The following is an 18,948-nucleotide window of genomic DNA, read 5'->3' as shown; positions in this document are numbered from 1 at the left end:
ACAACATCAGTTGTGAAATGCGAAGAAGAATTGTGTTGGCCAACAGATGCTTTATCGGACTGAGTAAGCAGTTTAGGAATAAATCCACATCTCTTCAAACAAAAACAACGCTTTACAAAACACTGATACTACCTGTGCTGATGTATGGTTCCGAAGCCTGGGTACTTGCGCAAACAGACAAGGCAGTGTTTGGTGTGTTTGAGAGAAAAATTCTTCGAAAGATCTATGGAACAATCTGCGTTGACGGTGAATATTGACGTCGTATGAACCACGAGCTGTATGTGCTATACAACGACATCAGTATAGATAAACGTATCGAGATGCAACGATTGCGTTGGCTAGGCCATATCATAAGAATGAGCGATAATGAACCCGCTAAAAAGACGTGCCACATGGAGGTGTACGCAGAATTGGCTGGCCTAAGTATAGATGGAGCAAACAAGTAGATGAAGAGATGAAAAACAGAGAGAGTTGGAGACCTTTTCTTAGTTCGGCTTATGGAACAAATGTTCTGTAATGGGTCAGCTAAGTAAGTAAGATATTGCCTCCAAATTGTTCCGATATTTACGCCAAACCTTCATAACCCTCCCGGACAAACGCGCAGTCCAGCTAGTCATTACAGGTAGTTTAGTGGCCCTTATTACAACGCTATCATTTTTTCTACTTTTTGATTTTGGTTTACATATTTTACATATTTTTTAACTTTATCGCTATTGATATTCTTTTTCAAATTTTACTTCCGACTATATCACATCAAATCCATTTGAATGCCAATGATAAGTTCAAATTGATTGTGAACAACAACAACAACAATGAGAAAACCATTTTTGATGTTTCCCGAGCATTCAGAGCAGTATGATGATGTTGTAGTTTAGTCGAGTATTTAACGGTTTTCGGAATGGTTGTAAGTTTGCAAACCGACGGAGATAATTTCAATTTAGTTTTGAGATACAATGACGAAAACAACAACACCAACAAATAGCTAATCAGTTGTTGCTACAGCATCAGCCAAACCGACAACATAATGAGTGTTTAGAATTGTTTTGTTTTGTTCAATTGATAAATAGAAGGCATACAGGTGTGTATGAGGGTGGCAGTTAAGTGCTTGTGGGTTCATATGTCTTCGTGTGTGTGCGCGCGTTTTTGATCGTTTAAATTCATTCATTCATTCATACCTTTTGTTTCATTCATTGTGTCAATTGTTGCGGTTGTTTGTTACTGTTAGAATAAAATTATGCTATTTCCTACTGTTAACTAAACCAACAAGAGAGTCGTACTTGTATTTCTTCATGTGTGTGAGTAATGTTAATATGAATAAAAATTTGCCGGTATTTAACAGTCACAATGATTACTGTTACTCTTTGGATAGTGGGTGATGTTGTGCCTTCTCCTCTACATATGTGACCACAGACTACACCTATTTCCATTCTCCGAGCAAATGTGGAAATTATAAAGAGTTTGTTGTCAACATATACGCTAATGTGTATTGGTGTATTCTGTTTTGATTTGCCAATTTGTTGTTTTGTTCTATGTTCTGTCTGTTAATCGACCGCTCGTTAGTTCGTTCGCTTTTAAATGCTCTGTTATACGTATCGTTTCACATTGGGAATCGTCGTCGTATCACATTCATCAACACTGGACGATGTTTTGTTGTCGTTCGCGTAGTTATTGCTGTTACTGTTGTTGTTGCTTTCACATATATTGACGCCTCGAGACCAAAACTCTCGGTACGGTGATATTTTTTTGTGTTTAAAATGAAAAGTTTCGAACAGTAATCGTTCAGATTTTGAACGAAACGGTATCAAAAGAAAAACATTACAATAAAAAACAAATTCCCGATCCCCAAGAAAACAACGGATTTTCTTCCCGAAAAGAAAGAAGAACCAGAAGTACCTGCTCAATATCAATAGAAATTAATTGAAATTTAATAATAAGAAAAAAATCGAAAGTTAATCAATTTGGCGCAAAATTTTACCGGCATTTAATTTTTTAAAACAGATACAACTTCTTGTTTTGTTGTATTTAAATTTAAGTAGATATTATACACCCTGCATAGCCCGTTTTGCATCGCGTGTCTTGTTGCCATATATTGCAAATTAAACAAAAATTACAAATAACTAAATTGTACAACCTCGACGACAGCGTTTGATTTTTTAGTTATTTAACAATAAAAAATACAAAAAAATAAAAACAACACAAAACTCCAACAATTTTTTACAAAGGATAATTGCTGACCACCAATTGTTTGTTGTACAACAAAATAAAGACAATGTTGTCATATCTGCTTATAATTACCGGTGAGTAGAAATTTAACACTTCCTTAGGGAAAACAATTGATATGAGCTATAGTTGATATGGTCGGATAGATGGAGATCCACATCATTATAGGCAGTTATAAGTTATAGGAAAAAGTTTAGTACCCGAATGGGCCAAGCATGGGTGGGGAATTGGAGAAATATTTAAGATAATTAGTAATGCTATACATGTAAATTTCTTTCTTTCAACGCGGTCTGATATTAAAAGTAATGCATAAAATAAGGTATCAGAACTCTTTTGGACAATAAGGCTTGTTACAGAACTAGCTAATAACAATTAAAAAATACCAGTCGGAATTGCCGACAGAGATATACCCTCTGCCTATGTGAATTGAAACTTTTATCTACGGGCAGATCGAATGTATTTAGGTATTTTCAGAATTGTGTGGCCATTTTTGGACATTTGAACTTGCCGACAAAAAATTAAAGTTTAAAAGGGTTGCGGATGAGGTTGTTAAAGGAATGGGCCGACATAGTTCATTATGGAAGTGGATCTTATTTTGAAAGTTATATCTTTTTGATATATATTGGGCTCACGAGTCATATCAGTGGGTCATCCTAGAAACATAATATGGTGTAAACAGGACCACAACGAACAGCACCAAAAGATGGTCGAACAGACCCTAAACTGCACTTAGACACATATGTTGAACTTTTGTGGGGGAGGTGCCCTAAGGAGGGCCATTTTAGAAGTTAAACTAAATTTGGACAAACTATTAGCAGGTCCAAATTTGTCCAAATTGGTTGCCCGTTCAAGAGATATCGTGCATTCCATTATAGAGACATTTTTATTTAATATTGGGGGGAAGTACCGGAAGTTGTGGACCGGTATAACCAATCTTCGAACTGAAACTTAGTTTGGACTAAATATGATGAAATCTAAATTTTGGACCAAACCGCTTGATAGGTTCGAGATTTGTCGTGCTCTCCAGTCACTACATATGGTGCCATAGGGGTTATTACACCTTTCGGCCTATTTTCACAATAAGAATGGCCTTCGTCTGAAAAAGCTTTTACTGTGGTAATAGATGAAGTGGATGCAAGTTGCTTCAACAAAAATTAAAGTGATTCGATATCAGGCCTTAAAGTAAACTTATCCGAAATTTTGTGTGATATGTACCAGAAGCTGTAGACAAATATAGTCCATATTCTAACCTGATCTATATCTGGTAGATATAGAAGGATGTGTAAAGTATGGAGCAAATCGGTCGGTTTCCTCATGAGTTATCGTGGGCCGATATGGCTTATCTCTGAAGGAGTGGGCCGATATGGCTTATCTTCGAACTTAAACTAAGTTTGAACTAAATATTACGAAGACTAAAGTTTGGATCGGATCGGCAGATCCGTTCGACAGTTATCTTGCGCTTCAACCACTACACATGGTGTCATAGGGGTGTTTTGCATCTTTCAGCCTATTTTCTCAAGAAGTATGGACTTGCGCCCGATGAAACATGGGGGGTAGTGAATACAAGTTGCTACAATAAAAATTAAAGTGATTCTAGAGCAGGCCCTAAACTAAAATTTTCCAAAATTTTGTGTGGGAGGTACCCGAAGGAGTAGACCGATTAAGTCCATATTGGAACCTCATCTAAGTTTGGTAGGAATTTCACGATGTGCACAGTATGGACCAAGTCGGTTACTCCCTTCAAGAGTTATCGTGCGCACAAATGTTCCTAACATGTTCGAACTTTTGTGGGGGAGGTACCGGAAGGAGTGGACCGATATAACCCATCTTCGAACTTAAACTAAGTTTGGACAAAATATTACGAAAGCCAAATTTTGGACAGAATCGGTTGATCCGTTCGAGAGTTATAGTGCGCTCCAGCCAGTCAGACTGCCAGTCAGATGGACGGACGTGGCTAAATCAATTCCAAATTGTCTGTAACGGATTTCGTTTAAGTTCGAAGATGGTCCACCGGGTACCACCCCCACAAAAGTTCAAAATTTGTCTGTAAGATGGTGTGAACGATAACTCTCGAAGGAGTTATTTGGTACAAGCTTTGCACATCGTAGCATTCCTTCCATATATACATCGGGTTTGAATATGGAGTATATTGGTCCACTCCTTCAGGTACCTCCCACACAAAATTCGGATAAATCGAAGTTCAAGAGCTCCTCTCGGATCGTCTTGAAATTTGTTCAGCAGTTTCTCCTTGCGGCTCCCTTTACAACGGTACAATTTTTTTCTTGCGCAAGTCCATACTTCCTGAGATATTTGAATAAATGTTCCAAGAAACCCTGACGCCACCAACCAAAATGGCAAATCCGCAAGATAATTTTCGCAGGGAGTTTCTAATTGGTGCAGACTTTGCACATCATATTATTTCATCCAGTCATCTATCAGATTGGGTTATGGACTATTTCGGTCCACTCCTTCGGTACCTCCCACACAAAATTCGGATAAAGCGAAGATCAAGAGCTCCTCTCGGATCGTCTTGAAATTTTTCCAGCAGTTTCTCCTTGCAGCTCCCTTTACAACGGTACAATTTTTTTCCTGCGCAAGTCCATATTTCCTGAAATATTTGCCTAAATGTTCCACCAAACAAAACCCACACAAAATTCGAAAAAAGTGCAGTTTAAGAGCTCCTTTTGCATCGTTTAGATCCTTTTTTCAGTAGGTTGTTCTAGCGGCCTCATTTACAACGGTACAATCTTTTTCCGGAGTAAGTCAATACTTCCTGAGATAAGGGTTCAAGCTCCAAAACCCTACCGGCACATACATCATTTAGTCAGGACTATATCTTCCAAACCGTTAGAAAATTTGAATTTATTTCAGAGGCAAAGTTGTAGCTCTTATCTTAAAGAACAAAAATTGCGAACACATATAGCCCATCAAACTTCATCTGCAAGGCCAAAATCGCCATGGTGAAATTTCTTTTAAAATTTTTCTCAAGTTTTGTTATACAGCTATCAAACCGATCAAATTTGAAGCAAACAACCAACTACAAAAATGTATCTCAGATCTTAATGAACATCTTTCTAGAATATACGAACCCTGAAGGAACAGGTCTTAATGGTCAAACTAGCAAAACAATTGCGATTTTCATCCTCTTTTCTCGGCTCCTGCTCCATAGATATTAAACCGTTCAAAATTCAAGAAAATAATGAACAACAATAGTGTAGCAAAGGCTTCAATAAACAACTTTCTGGAATATGCGAAATGTCTATGAACGGTTCTTAATGGTAAAAATAGCAAAAATCTTTTAAAAATATCCAATTTTTATACTTTTTTCTCCGACTCTGGTCCAAAGATACGCAACCGCCCAAAAATTATGGATACAGTCAACTACAAAAATGTACCTTAGATTTCAACAAACAAGTTTCTAGAACAAATAAAGATTCTAGGAACGATTCTTCAAGCTAAAAATTCGATTATTTTAGATTATTCTTTTCTGTTCAGGTCCGTAAATAACAAACCTTTCAAATTTTCTTGAGTTTTTAACAGTTTGTTATTTCCAAACCTGAGCAGGGGGAATGTTAAAAAATTTAATTGTTCGTGAATTTCAGGGCTAAGAACCTTTCCTAGAATCTTCATATGTTGTAAAAAGTTGTTTATTGAAATCTTAGGTACATTTTTGTGGTAGACGGTATCATTAATTTTTGGGTTGCGTATCTTTGGACCAGAGTCGGAGAAAAAAGTATACAAATTGGATATTTTAAAAAGATTTTTACTATATTACCATTAAGAATCATTCATAGACATTTCGCATGTTCCAGAATGTTGTTTATTGATGCCTTTGCTACGCTATTGTGGTTGATTTTTTTCTTGAATTTTCAACGTTTTAATATTTATGGAGCAAAATTCTAGAAAAGAGGATAAAAATCGCAATTGTTTTGCTACGAGTATTTTGACCATTAAGATCCGTTTCTATAGAGTTCGTATATTCTAAAAAGATGTTTTTTGAAATCTGATGTACACTTTTGTAGTTGGTTGTTTGCTTCTAATTTGATCGGTTTGAAAGCTGTATAACAAAACTTGAGAAACAATTATAAAAGAATCAATATATAAATAGGCAAATTAAAAACAAAGCCTCCTTTTGTCACCAGAAATGGTTACAAATCTCCAAATAACAAATTTCTTAGCCATTTTTAGCCACAGTCAATGACACAGTAATTCTATAGAGTTGTCCACTCTGCTGGTTAATTAGTTTAAATAAACTCACCATAGAGGTATTTATATATATGTTTTCGAAACAGTACCAATTTTAAACCATAAAGTATTTTATATTGAAATATCTTACAACTTATTGCCACAAAAAAACTAACATTTCAATTACGATAAAGAAAAGGTGGGTGGTGGATACATCGAAAGGTAGCTGCTGCCGTCAACTGACACTACACCGACTATAAACATAAAATATTATTGTCACACATGTCGAAAACATTCTGCACTGTGTCATTACAAGCTAATGGTGATAAGGAACAAATTGATGAGTACGAGTACAATAACTTTTAAGTAAAAACAATTGCTACTAATAATTTAAAATTACATACTTCATACAACAAACCATTTCTTTTAATGTAAATAAGAAATTGATTAAATATAAGTTTTTGTTGCCAAATATTTGCAAATAATATCAAAAAACATATCAATTCCCACGTAGATTTGGAATAAATAAAATTTATTTGCGAACCATTAAACATTTCTATTTGCTAATCAATATTTGAGGAAAAATACGGCACCAAAAAATGTACCATCATTGTGACGTATCGTCTGCTGTTATAATGACGTTTCAAAATCAACAGCATTTCACAAAATATTTTTTTTTTAATTTGTTCCTGTGATGACTTTTGATTTGTTTGGTGATAATGCCCCGGAAATAAAGTAATTCTTCGGTTTATTGTTTTTATGACAAATTCTCAACAATATGGCAAAATGTTAACATTTAATTTGACGCCAATTCATCACAAGTTTGTCGAATGGAAAATACCTCATTTTTTGTTTTATTAAATTTATGATAGTCAAATTTGATTTTTATGATTTTTTCGGTTACTGTTATATTTTATTGGAGGCAGGTAAATTCCATTGATATCTCCATTATACTAGTTTATATGCAAAGGTACCTTACAGATATTTGGAAATAGTTTCAGCATGGGTTTGGATATGCGTCTTGTATTTAGTTAATCTAGTGGGTTTCAAATGTCAATTCCATTGTGTATACCTCAAATAAATCCTCATAAAGGAGGTAGCCCCGCCGAAAAACTCTAACGTAAATATGATGTATGTTCCAGAACTGCATGAATCTATTAATTTTTCCTATTTTTTCGATATCATAAAGGAAAAATTGTTAGCGTCGTAAACGTTTTTAGATTCTTGCAGGTTCTGGGACAGATATATGGTTTTACGATTTTAACAGATGTATTGAAAAAATAACTACAATTTTTTACTTATTGTTTTTTATTAGGATGAAGGTTATTTGTGATATTTTTTCTTAATTTAAATTATTGAGATATCAAGAACTCGGTGGAGTTGTATTGAAAAGTATTTTTCGATTTTTTCCTATAGCCCCCATATAGCGGTACCACCCGATTTCAGGTATCTTCACGATTTCATCTTCATTTTTAGCTCGAATTGGCTGTAACTTGGCATTTGGAGTTCCCAATGGTACAGAAATTTCCCCACTAAAAAGTGTGGCCATGGGGCCAGTTTAGGAATAAAAATGGTGACAAAATTAAAAGGCCAGCATTTTATTTGGGAAATTTCATCATGAAGGAAAATATACTTATTAAGGCTAAGCGAAAAACATTTTTATACCCTCAGCCTTTAGGCTAAAGAGGGTATATACACTTTGATATGACCAAAAATGTGCCTCATCGAAATAATGGTTTTAGACCCCAAGTATGTTTGTACGATATCCGTTTCAGACAATTTTGAGTAGATCTAGCAATGTCCGTCCGTCTGTCTCTCTGGCTGGTGCGCACGATATGGATTATATCGGTCCGCTCCTTCAGGTAGCTCCCACACAAAATTTGAAATAAGTGCAGTTTAGTGACACCTCACGACACCGTTATGTCATTGTAATTTTTTTCGAGGGCAAGTCCATAGCTCCCGAGATAATGGCGCATAACCTAAAAAAACGCTGCACTATGTCGCGAGTTCAAATAAACGGTGGCCAAATATAAAAGGAGTTGGCGTTGGCAGTTGCATTTTGGTATAAATACTTATAGTTCACTGATAATGTCGAGAGCAAAAAATTGGGAAGGTCGATCCACGTTTTGGGGTAGTCCCCATGCAACGGTACTTCTTAATGTTTCGGTATTTTGAATATTTTAGCTAAATTTATCCACCAAATTGGTTGAATTTTTAGATGCGGGGTTTTCACTTTACAAAAAACTTTTCCGATAAAAATTATGGACATAGGTCCACGTTTTGATATAGACCCCATATAATGGTACCTCCCGATTTTCGGAATTTTAAGATTTTAAATATTTTTCATGCCCAAATACACCGAAATTTTGCATTGGGGGTTCCCAATGGACCAAAAAACTTTTCTGATAAAAATGATGAACATAGGTCCACGTTTTGATATAGCTCCAATAGAACGGTATCGCCCGATTTTCGGTATTTTCAAGGTTTTAGCCACATTAAACAACCAATGTAGCTGATATTTGGTATTTAGTCGTCGCCAGGTCTTGCGAAATAACCGATTAGGTCCAAAATTTGGCTTTCGTAATATTATGTCCAAACTTAGTTTAAGTGCGAAGATCCACTCCTTCGGGTACCTCCCCACAAAAGTTCGGAAATGTTCGGAGAATTTGTGCGCACGATAACTCTTAAAGAAAGTAACCGATTTGGTCCATAATTTGCACATAGTGAAATTACTACCGGACTTAGATGAGGTTCCAATATGGACTCAATCGGTCTACTCTTTCGGGTACCTCCCACACAAAAATTCGGAAAAGTTCTGTTTAAGACCTGCTCTCAAATCGCTTTGATTTTTGTTGTAGGAACTTGTATTTCCTGCCCCAATACGACGCTATAAGTTTCATCAGGGGCAAGTCCATACTTCCTGAGAAAATAGCCTGAAATGTACAAAAAATCCCTCTGACACCGTGTGTAGTGGTTGAAGCGCAAGATAACTCTCGAACGGATCTGCCGATTCGGTCCAAAATGTGGCCTTAGTAATATTTTGTCCAAACTAAGTTTATGTTCGAAGATAAGCCATATCGGTCCACTCCTTCAGGTACCTCCCCCACAAAAGTTCAAAAATTTTCGGAAAAATTGTTCGCACGATAACTCTTGAAGGGAGTGACCGGTTTGGTCCATACTTTACACATCCTACGATATCCACCAGATATAAATCAGGTTCGAATATTGACTATATTTGTCCTCTCCTTTTGGTACGTCCCACACACATTTTCGGATAAGTTCACTTGAAGACCCGCTCTCAATTACGACAGTAAAAGTTTTTTCAGGGGCAAGTCCATACTTCTTGAGAAAACAGACCGGAAGTTGTAAACAACCCCTATGGAACCATATGTAGTGGGTGGAGAGCTCGAACCGAATACTGCGTTCGTCCACACTTTGGATATTATAATATTTCTTCGAATATTAGACATAGCAACCGATTTGGTCCAAACTTTGTATCTCTAAATACTGTCGAAACTTAGTTTATGTTCAAATTTGGGCCCTATCTGTCCAATACTTATTGTACCACCGACACAAGTGTTCAACATTTTTGTGTGGTTAAGGGTATGTTCGAGGATCCTTTGGACATTTTGATAAAAAAAGCCCTATCTATCTTTATCCCCGCAAATTTTTCAGCTTTAATCCTATCCATACTTTTATCGGTTCATACGCCCAAATTTTTTAAACCCCCCTTAAATACATATGTTTTTTTTTGGGAAAAAATATTTCAATAAACACAGGCTGAGGGTATATCTCTGTGGGCAAAGCCGACTGATACTTTTTTACTTGTTTAGTTTTTAGTTTAATATTTTTTTGATTATTTTTTATTTTAAATATTTTTAATAAACGACAACTTATGACGGCAGTTAAAAAACAAGTTGACAACATTTGGTCGGTGCAAAAAGGACCACGAAAACGCGACAATATCGATTAGTTCATTGACAACTAATCGATATTGTCGCGTTTTCGTTCCTTACCTAAAATTTTCTGAGCGACATTTTTGCAGAATACTTCGATGCTGAAAAATTTCATCCTGTGGTATTTTTATTGCGGTTCTTGAAATAAAGGACGAAAAGGACACGGAAGGAAGCGAGTTACAAGGTCGAAATGTTCTACGAAAAAGATCCTCATTAGATTTGACTGAAGACATGTCATATCAAAAATAAGCCACTACAACAGCGAACAAAGTTATAACGCTAATTTCTGATGGCCTATAGGGTCTCCAGTGAACAATTCAGCACGCCATAACTCAAAACTTCGACTCAGGGTGGATCTGCCTTTTGGGGCTCTGTATACACTCATCAAGGGCTTTCTACCCCGAAAAGGAATTTTCCATCTCCCAAAATTTCGGCTCACAGTGTAATTAAAGTTCAGATTTTTGGAAGGTATTTTTTAATTAGTAAGTTATTAAAATATTAATTTCATACCTGAAAAGGTGGATACCGAAAGGTGGATATCTAGAAAACTAGAGCAGATAGAAAAAAAGCCGACCAAAAATTTAGAAAGAGTATACGCGAAAACTCTGATTGCAACCTGCATCTCAAAGAGTCTAAAATGACCTATGGAACACACGATTTGTGCCCGCCTTATCCAAATTAATAACACTGTGCAACAAATAATGGAAAAAAAAACCGATTAGATTAGAAAGTAGAGCTAAAAATATGAGGCACGTGTATCGGCGTTTTAAAGTTTACATCGGAAAGTAACCAAAGTAGGCGGGGCAAGTTCTGCCCATTTCTAGTTTTTTTTTTAATATTCGAGTTAAGATATTATGGAATCCTTGCATTCTAGGTATATAGTGTCTTTGGCAACTGTGCAGAACAGGATGTGGGCAATATTTTTGTTAAAAAGTTTAACCCTTATGTGGTTCATCAAAGGGTCTATTTGGTCCTTTTTTCGAAAATCTTTCAAAAACTCCTTTAAAATGTGATCATATCAAATCCAAATATTCCAAATATTGTTCGTCACCAAATTTTACTATAGGTCTTAGAGTACACCAAATCTGTAAATCTTATCTTATCCCCAGAAATCTCTAAAAATTAAAAAACAAGTTTTAGGGTTAAAGTCGGACTTCATCTGAGTTTATTCAAAATTGCCCCACAAAACATAATTTTAGAGAGATGACGTCAAAGACAAAAATATTCTTCGTTAAATTTCACTATGGGTCACCAAAAAAATGAAATCTCTATTTACATTATATATCATAAAAATAGCAGTATCAGTTTTGCTGAACAAACATAAAATTATTACCCAATTTTTTATGAAATTTTTTTCCTTCTTTTTTCGATTTGATACATGAAAGTAATGTGAAATTTGGTTCTAGGTGAAAAGTGCCAAAAAATAAAAAATTGTACACAAAATTTTACTATGAGTTTCAGAATAAACCACATATCTAGGTATACTATTTCCTTAAGAAAATTAGATTACAAATGTATATATAATAAGGATGAAATTATGTGTTTTAATTTTGGAATGTTAATTTTACACTGGATCAAATTCTAGCAAAATTCTTTACTTTTTTGGAATATTGTTGAAGAAAGAAATGTTCCTAATGAAATTTCATTATGAGTCTTTGAATAAAAGAAATCTGTAACCAAACATATAACATTCTTAGCAGCCCTTGTTTTTGATATAGGGTTTAGGACCATATTTTACAATTTTTATACAGATTGTCGTTATGATTGGACACTATAAATATCTGATTGATGGTTTTTCGTTATAAATTCATACAAAAGGTGTTGTGCACTCCATTTAAACAGCTTTTGAAATATATGTGGTGAATATATATTTGAAAAAAAAAAATATAGAAAACCAACATAGGACCTGCCAAAATTGCGTATTTTTAGTACCTTTAACTTAAATTACGTAGTTAGGATAAACCATTGGTTGCTTATATAGTATGTGAAAATACGTGAGAGGTTTACGGCTATGGTGCAGTGAAAATATAGGTGTCATATGGGCTTATTTTACGAATTTGGCATACAATAAACATCAAATCGGATGAAAAATATGTATGGAATATATATTCAAATCTGAACCGATTTTGATATAACTTGGCAAACTTATTTAAGATATGGTGCAATATTTAGAATGTTCGTCGTCGTGCATGGGGAATGTCTGGCGGCGATTCAAAAGTTTGAAAACTTAATATTAGCTTAAATTTTTCGAGAGTTTCAGCCATGTAAAACTTCATTACAAGTGATGTTGTTAAAATCAGGGTTGGGATTCTGCTTATCGCAGACGTCACATATCTTTAAGTTTTCGGAGATTTCAAGTTTTACCCTTCATTATTTTCTCTTTTACTGCAAATTAAATCAAATTCTTCATTGTTTCCGACCTACCTTTCACAAAAACAATTTTATGAATTTCTAGCAGCCATTTCGACAATAAAATCACAAGTAATTTTATGATTCTAATTTCTGAGATAGCATTTGTCGTAGAAGACATTGACATTGGGGTATTGATAAATTAGTTAAACACAAAAACATTGGGATAGAAAGAAGGAAAATACATTTAAAGCTAATCTGTGTATCATGTGTTCAGTTAACTTGCAAGGAAGCAACACATATTAGAATTATATAAAGAATTTATGGCCTTGGTACATAAGCAGCTTGGCATTCTTTAAAGTGTACTTTCCTCCATAACATATGGCACAACAGTAACCGAAAAAAATTATAAAAATCAAATTTCACTATCATAAAATTAATAAACCAATAAAGTAGTTTTCCATGCGACAAACCCTTGACGAATTGACGTCAAATTAAATTTTAACAATTTGCAATTTTGGTGAGAATTCACCACAAAAGAATAAATCGATTATTTGCCTAATTCCGCGGTCATTATCATCAAACAAATCAAAAATCATAGCAGGAAGAAAATCAAAAAAATGTTTTGAAATGCTGTTGATTTTGAAACGTCATTGTAGCAGAAGACCATATGTCACAATGATAGCACATTTTTTGGTTTTGTATTTTTCCTCAAATATTGATTAGCACACACAAATATTCAATTGTTTCCAATAACTTATATTAATCCCAAATTTACGAAGGAACTGATATGTTTATTATTATTAATATTATTATTGTTATTGTTATTGTTATTATTATTATTATTATTATTATTATTATTATTATTATTATTATTATTATTATTATTATTATTATCATTGCAAATATTTGGGAATAAACATATATTTAGTCATTTCTTATTTATATTAAAAGAAAAATTTTGTTTGAAAAAGTCTTTTTTATTATTATTAGCAATTGTTTTTACTTAAAAGTTATTGTACTCATCAATTTGTTCCTTATCAGCCATCATTAGCTTGTAATGACATAGTGCAGAATGTTTCGACATGTGTGACAATAATATTTTATGTTTATAGTCGGTGTAATGTCAGTTGACAGCAGAAGCTACCTTTTGATGTATCCACCCACTCACCTTCTCTTTATCGTAATTGAAATGTCAGTTGTTGTAGCAATAAATGCTAAGATATTTCAATTTAAAATATGTTATTGTTTAAATTCGGAAATTATTCGGAAATAGTTAAAGAAATAACTCTATGGTGAATTTATTTCAACTAATAAACCAATATAGCAGAAAATACAGTGATCTTGAACCAACTTTAAATTGAAGGTGCTTACACCTGAGAAGTATTTGCGGATTCTGAAACTACAATGTTCATAGATGAGAAAAATAATAAGTTAAACAGTATAAGTCGGCTTTGCCTCAGCCTGTGTGGATTGAATTTTTTTTTTTTTTTAAACTTATGTATTTAGGGAGGTTTTCAAAATTTTGGGCGTATGAACCGACAAAAGTATGGATAGGATTAAAGCTAAAAATTTTGAGGAAATATCGTTAGATAGTGCCTACGAAAAACATAATATCGCTGCGAACAGGGCCACTAGGAAAACCTTCGGTAAAAATTCCAAAAAATCATCGAATACAAAAATGTTGAACATTCGTGTGGGTCGTACAACAAGGATTGGACAGATAGGGCCCAAATTTCATAAACTAAGTTTCGACAATATTTAGAGAAGCAACGTTTGGGCCAAATCGCTTGCTACGTCTATGAGAAATCGCGCGTACCATTTTAGCGAGTATTTTCGAACTTTTGTGGGGGAGGTACCGGAAGAAGTGGATCTATAAGCACCACCTACGAATTTCATCTAATACACGAAGGAATATTACAATATCCAAAGTGTTGGCGAACGCGGTTCAGTTCGAGCTCTCCAGCCACAATATATGGTACCTTATGGGTTTTTTAAACCTTTCGTGCTGTTTTCTCAAGAAGTATGAAAAAAACTTTTACTGTCGTAATTGAGACTGCGAATGCAAGTTGCCTCAACAAAAATCAAAGTGATTCGAGAGGAGGTCTTAAAGTGAATTTATCCAAAATTTTGTATGGAAGGTACCCGAAGGAGTGGACAAATATAGTGCATATTCGAACCTGATCTATATCTGGTAGATATATTAGGCTGTGTAAAGTATGGATCAAATCGGTCACTCGCATCAAGGGTTATCGTGCGCACAATTTTTCCGAACATTTTTGAACTTTTGTGAAGAAGGTACCTTAAGGAGTGGGCCGATATGGCTTATCTTCGAACTTAAATTAAGTTTGCACAAAATATTACGAAGGCCATATTACGGACCGAATCGGCGGATGCGTTCGAGAGTTATCTTGCGCTCCATCCACTACCTTTCAGCCTATTTTCTCAGGAAGTATGGACTTGCCCCTGATGAAACTTGTCGAATGGGGGGCAGTGAATACAAGTTGCTACAACAAAAATCAAAGCGAGTCGAGAGCAGGTCCTAAACTGATCTTTTCCGAAAATTTGTGTGGAAGGTACCCCGAGGGAGTGGACCGATTGAGTCCATATTGGAACCTCATCTAAGTATGGTAGAAATTTTACGATGTGCAAAGTATGGACCAAATCGGTTACTTCCTTCAATAATGGTACAACCTAGGAAAAATTACGAAAGCCAATCTTGTAGAGAATTTTACAGCTGTAAGATTTTCTCTACTCCTATTTCGATATGACTTACCGTTTTCAAGCGAATCGTGAAAACATAAGAAAAATAATTAAAATAAAAGAATAAAATAATTAAAAAAATATGCACTCGGTTTTGCAGAAAGATAAGTACCTTCAGCCTCAGACAAAAAAATAGAATAACAGGCGTGGTGTACCTAAATATACTATCTATCAGGGAGACTGGTCTACACCAACAATTTTGATCAAAATTGTGACCTGTAGTATGATGGAATGGATAGACGGGCAGTTGAACTGACGGGCACAAATAGCCACAGTTCTATTTCCCAAAAGGAACTAGTTCCTTAATATAGTTCCAAATAGTTCAATGAATCCGAGACCGATACAGTTTAATGAATCTTTCTTTTTCGTCGTTCTTTTTATTTCCTTCGTTCCAAATAGTTCCGAGAGTGAAGTAATTAACGAATCTTTCTCTTTCTTTTTGTTTTCATTTTATGGAGGATGAATTAAGATACAAATAAATAAATTGCAGCGATGTAACGAGGATGTTATTTACGTTTATTTTACAATATGACTCAACTGAGTGATGAACAAACCGAACGAGAAAGATCGATGTGAGTGTGGAAATAAAGGAAGAAATGAACCATAGAAATGAAAAGAATTATATGCTCGACTGGAACTATATAAACGCAAGAGCTTGGATATAGTTCCAATAGTTTCTTGTCCGGAATAGTTCCTTGGAACTAGTTCGTTCCGGAACTACAAAACTCTACATAGCTAGATCTACTGAACTCGGCGATGCATTTATATTGGTATAATGTGAGAGATGCCCTTGAAGTATAGGAGTTCCCCTTTCAAAATGTAACTTTATAATGTAGGATCACAATAAAAGATCACAATGACTACCTGCTATTACAATTTCAACAAAATCCGAGAAGCCACCTTAAACTGTTGAACTTTTGCGTAGGATGTATGTATGCACATACCTACAGGAATGGATGAATTGGATATCATTTTAGGAGTCATTCCTTTCTATAGACATCGTGCCAGCCATTGTTATTAGTTAGTAACCGTATGATCTTTTAGAGCTTTTGGATAATTATGTCAAGAAGCATGACCTTGTCTACGAAAAACATTATATCGTAAGAGAAGAATAGTGCCTACCAGATATTTTAGTTGGCCGTTATTTAGAGTTATTGGACATGGACCCGCCCACGAAGCAGAACCTTTATAAAAGGTCTAAACAGTCCTCGAACAGATCTAGAAAATTTTTAAACTTTCGTCAGGTAGGTACACAAAGGTGTTGGCCGATATAAACCTTCTTGGAACTTCATTTACGTTTGGAAGAAATTTTGCGATGATCAAAGTTTCGGCCAAGTGGGATACTTAATTCATTAGTTATCCTGCTCATCCGTCATTACACTTTTTTAATAGCTTTTCAACTATTTTCTTAGGAAGTATGGCCCACAACCATTTACCGTTTTTACCGTCATAATAAGGACTGTGAAGACAACTTGCAGCTAATAAATTAAAATGATTCGAGAGCTGCCGTTAAAATTAACTTTTTTGAAATTTTGTGTGGGAGCTACCAGAATGAGTGGACCGATATAGTAGTGTGATCCTCTAACTCATTATCCCCTACACCACTATGTGGGGAGGGTATTAAAAGTTCGTTTTGGCCAAAAAGTTTGTAACGCATCGAAATAATGGTCGTAGAACCATACTTATGTATACCAAAATGAATGTCTCGACGAGCTGAGTCTATCTGGCTATGTGTGTCCGTCCGTCCGTCTGTCCATATCAACCTTGTAATCACGCTACAGGTCACAATTTTGATTGGATCGTCACCAAATTTTGGGTGTTGATGAGGGTCCCGGAGGGGAAGAAGCCTATTGATTTTGGTGATGGTCGGATAATATTTAGGGGTCGGAATGGGCAAAAAACTTATTTGGAGAAAAAGTCAACGTTTTATTTCAAAGCGCATATCTCCGCATCTATAAGGAGTATATCAAAAGCAAAGCCTGCTAATGAAAGTAGAAAATATCATCTTTACAACGATGTATAGTAGGTTGTCGTAGGTGGTCAAACAACGAACATATCGCAATAGTCGCTAATACAACCCAACTTTTCATGTTTGCGATTTTAATTATAATGACGAATATCACAGCTTTGGATGGGGAGCCTCCAACAGCAAAGCCTGACTATGAAAGTAGAATATCCTATCTTTACAATGATGCAAAATAGGTTGGCGTGTGTGGCCCAATAACGGAGATATAGCAATAGTCGGTAATGCATCCAATTCTTCCATTTTTTGCAATCACGCTGCAAGTCGTAATTTTGATCGGATGGTCACGAAATTTTGGTTGCTTATGGGGCTCCCATAGAGAAAGAGGCATATTATGTTTGGTGGTAGTTGGATTATATTCCCTACAAGAAATGTTTACCAGTGAAAAGCTTATGCACAGGGGTAGTGGTGTAGGGTATCACATGGTCGGCCCCGTCCCGACTATAGCCTTTGCTCACATGTTTTTGAGATACCGTAGTGGCTGGAGCACACGATAACTCTTGAAGACAGTAACCGATTTGTTCCACTACTTCCTGTACCTCCCCCACAAAAGTTCGAAAATGTTCGGAAAATTTGTGCGCAATTCATGAAGGGAAAACCCGGTTTGGGTCATACTTTTCACATCGTGAAATTTCTACCACTCCTATATGAAGTTCCAATATGAACTCAATCGGTCCACTTTTTCGGGTACCTCCCACACAAAATATCGGAAGAATTGAGTTTAGGACCTGCTCTCGAATAGCTTTGATTTTTGTTGTAACAACTTCTATTCACTACCCCCATACGACGGTACAAGTTTAATCAGAGACAGGTCCATACTCCCTAAAAAACTCCTATGGCACAGTGTGTAGTGGTTGGAGCGCAAGATAACTCTCGAAATGATCTGCCGATTGAGTCCAGAATTTGGCGTTCGTAATATTTTGTCCAAACTTAGTTTAAGTTCGAAGATAAACCATATCGGTCCACTCCTTCAGATACATCCCGCACAATAGTTTGAAAATGTTCGCAAAATTTGTGAGCACGACAACTCTTGAAGGGAATGGCCGATTTGGTCCATTATTTACACACCCTAATATATCTACCAGATACAGATCAGGTTCGGATATGGACTACGAGTATATTTGTCTACTCTCTCGGGTACCTCCCACACAAAATTTCGGATATGTTCACTTTAAGACCAGCTCTCGAATCACTATAATTTTTGTTGGTGTAAAAACCCCCTATGGCACCCAATGTAGCGGCTGGAGAGCACGATAACTTTCGCACTGGATACTCCTTTGTGCATGTCGTAATATTTCTGCGAATCTTAGATAAAATTCAAAGATGAGTCAGATTTCGGAAAAGTGCAGATTAAGGCCGGCTCTCGAATAGCTTCGCTTCTTTTTGCAACCACTTGTATTCACTGCCTCCATAACGACGATACATGTTTTTTTAGGGGCAAGTCCATACTTC

General features: G+C 35.5%; 1 protein-coding gene across 4 annotated transcripts in view; it reads left to right on the top strand.

The window, feature by feature from the left end:
* Positions 1-873: 873 nt before the first annotated feature.
* Positions 874-18,948, top strand: part of CAH7 (Carbonic anhydrase 7) — a 67,022-nt gene continuing 48,947 nt past the window's right edge. The window contains exons 1-2 of one of the 4 annotated variants that reach the window (XM_073961944.1): positions 874-904; positions 2,034-2,297. In XM_073961944.1, coding sequence (XP_073818045.1) covers positions 2,270-2,297 — 28 coding nt within the window. In that variant the 5' untranslated portion in view covers positions 874-904; positions 2,034-2,269. Of the gene's footprint in view, positions 1,079-1,763; positions 2,298-18,948 lie in introns of those variants that run through there. The other 3 variants (XM_073961942.1, XM_073961943.1, XM_073961941.1) reach the window with 3 other exon arrangements.

This window comes from Musca autumnalis, unplaced genomic scaffold (genome assembly GCF_047663935.1).
Source record: "Musca autumnalis isolate F117 unplaced genomic scaffold, ASM4766393v1 scaffold_1, whole genome shotgun sequence".
Classification (NCBI taxonomy): domain Eukaryota; kingdom Metazoa; phylum Arthropoda; class Insecta; order Diptera; family Muscidae; genus Musca; species Musca autumnalis.
This window is presented reverse-complemented; position numbering and strand designations above follow the sequence as displayed.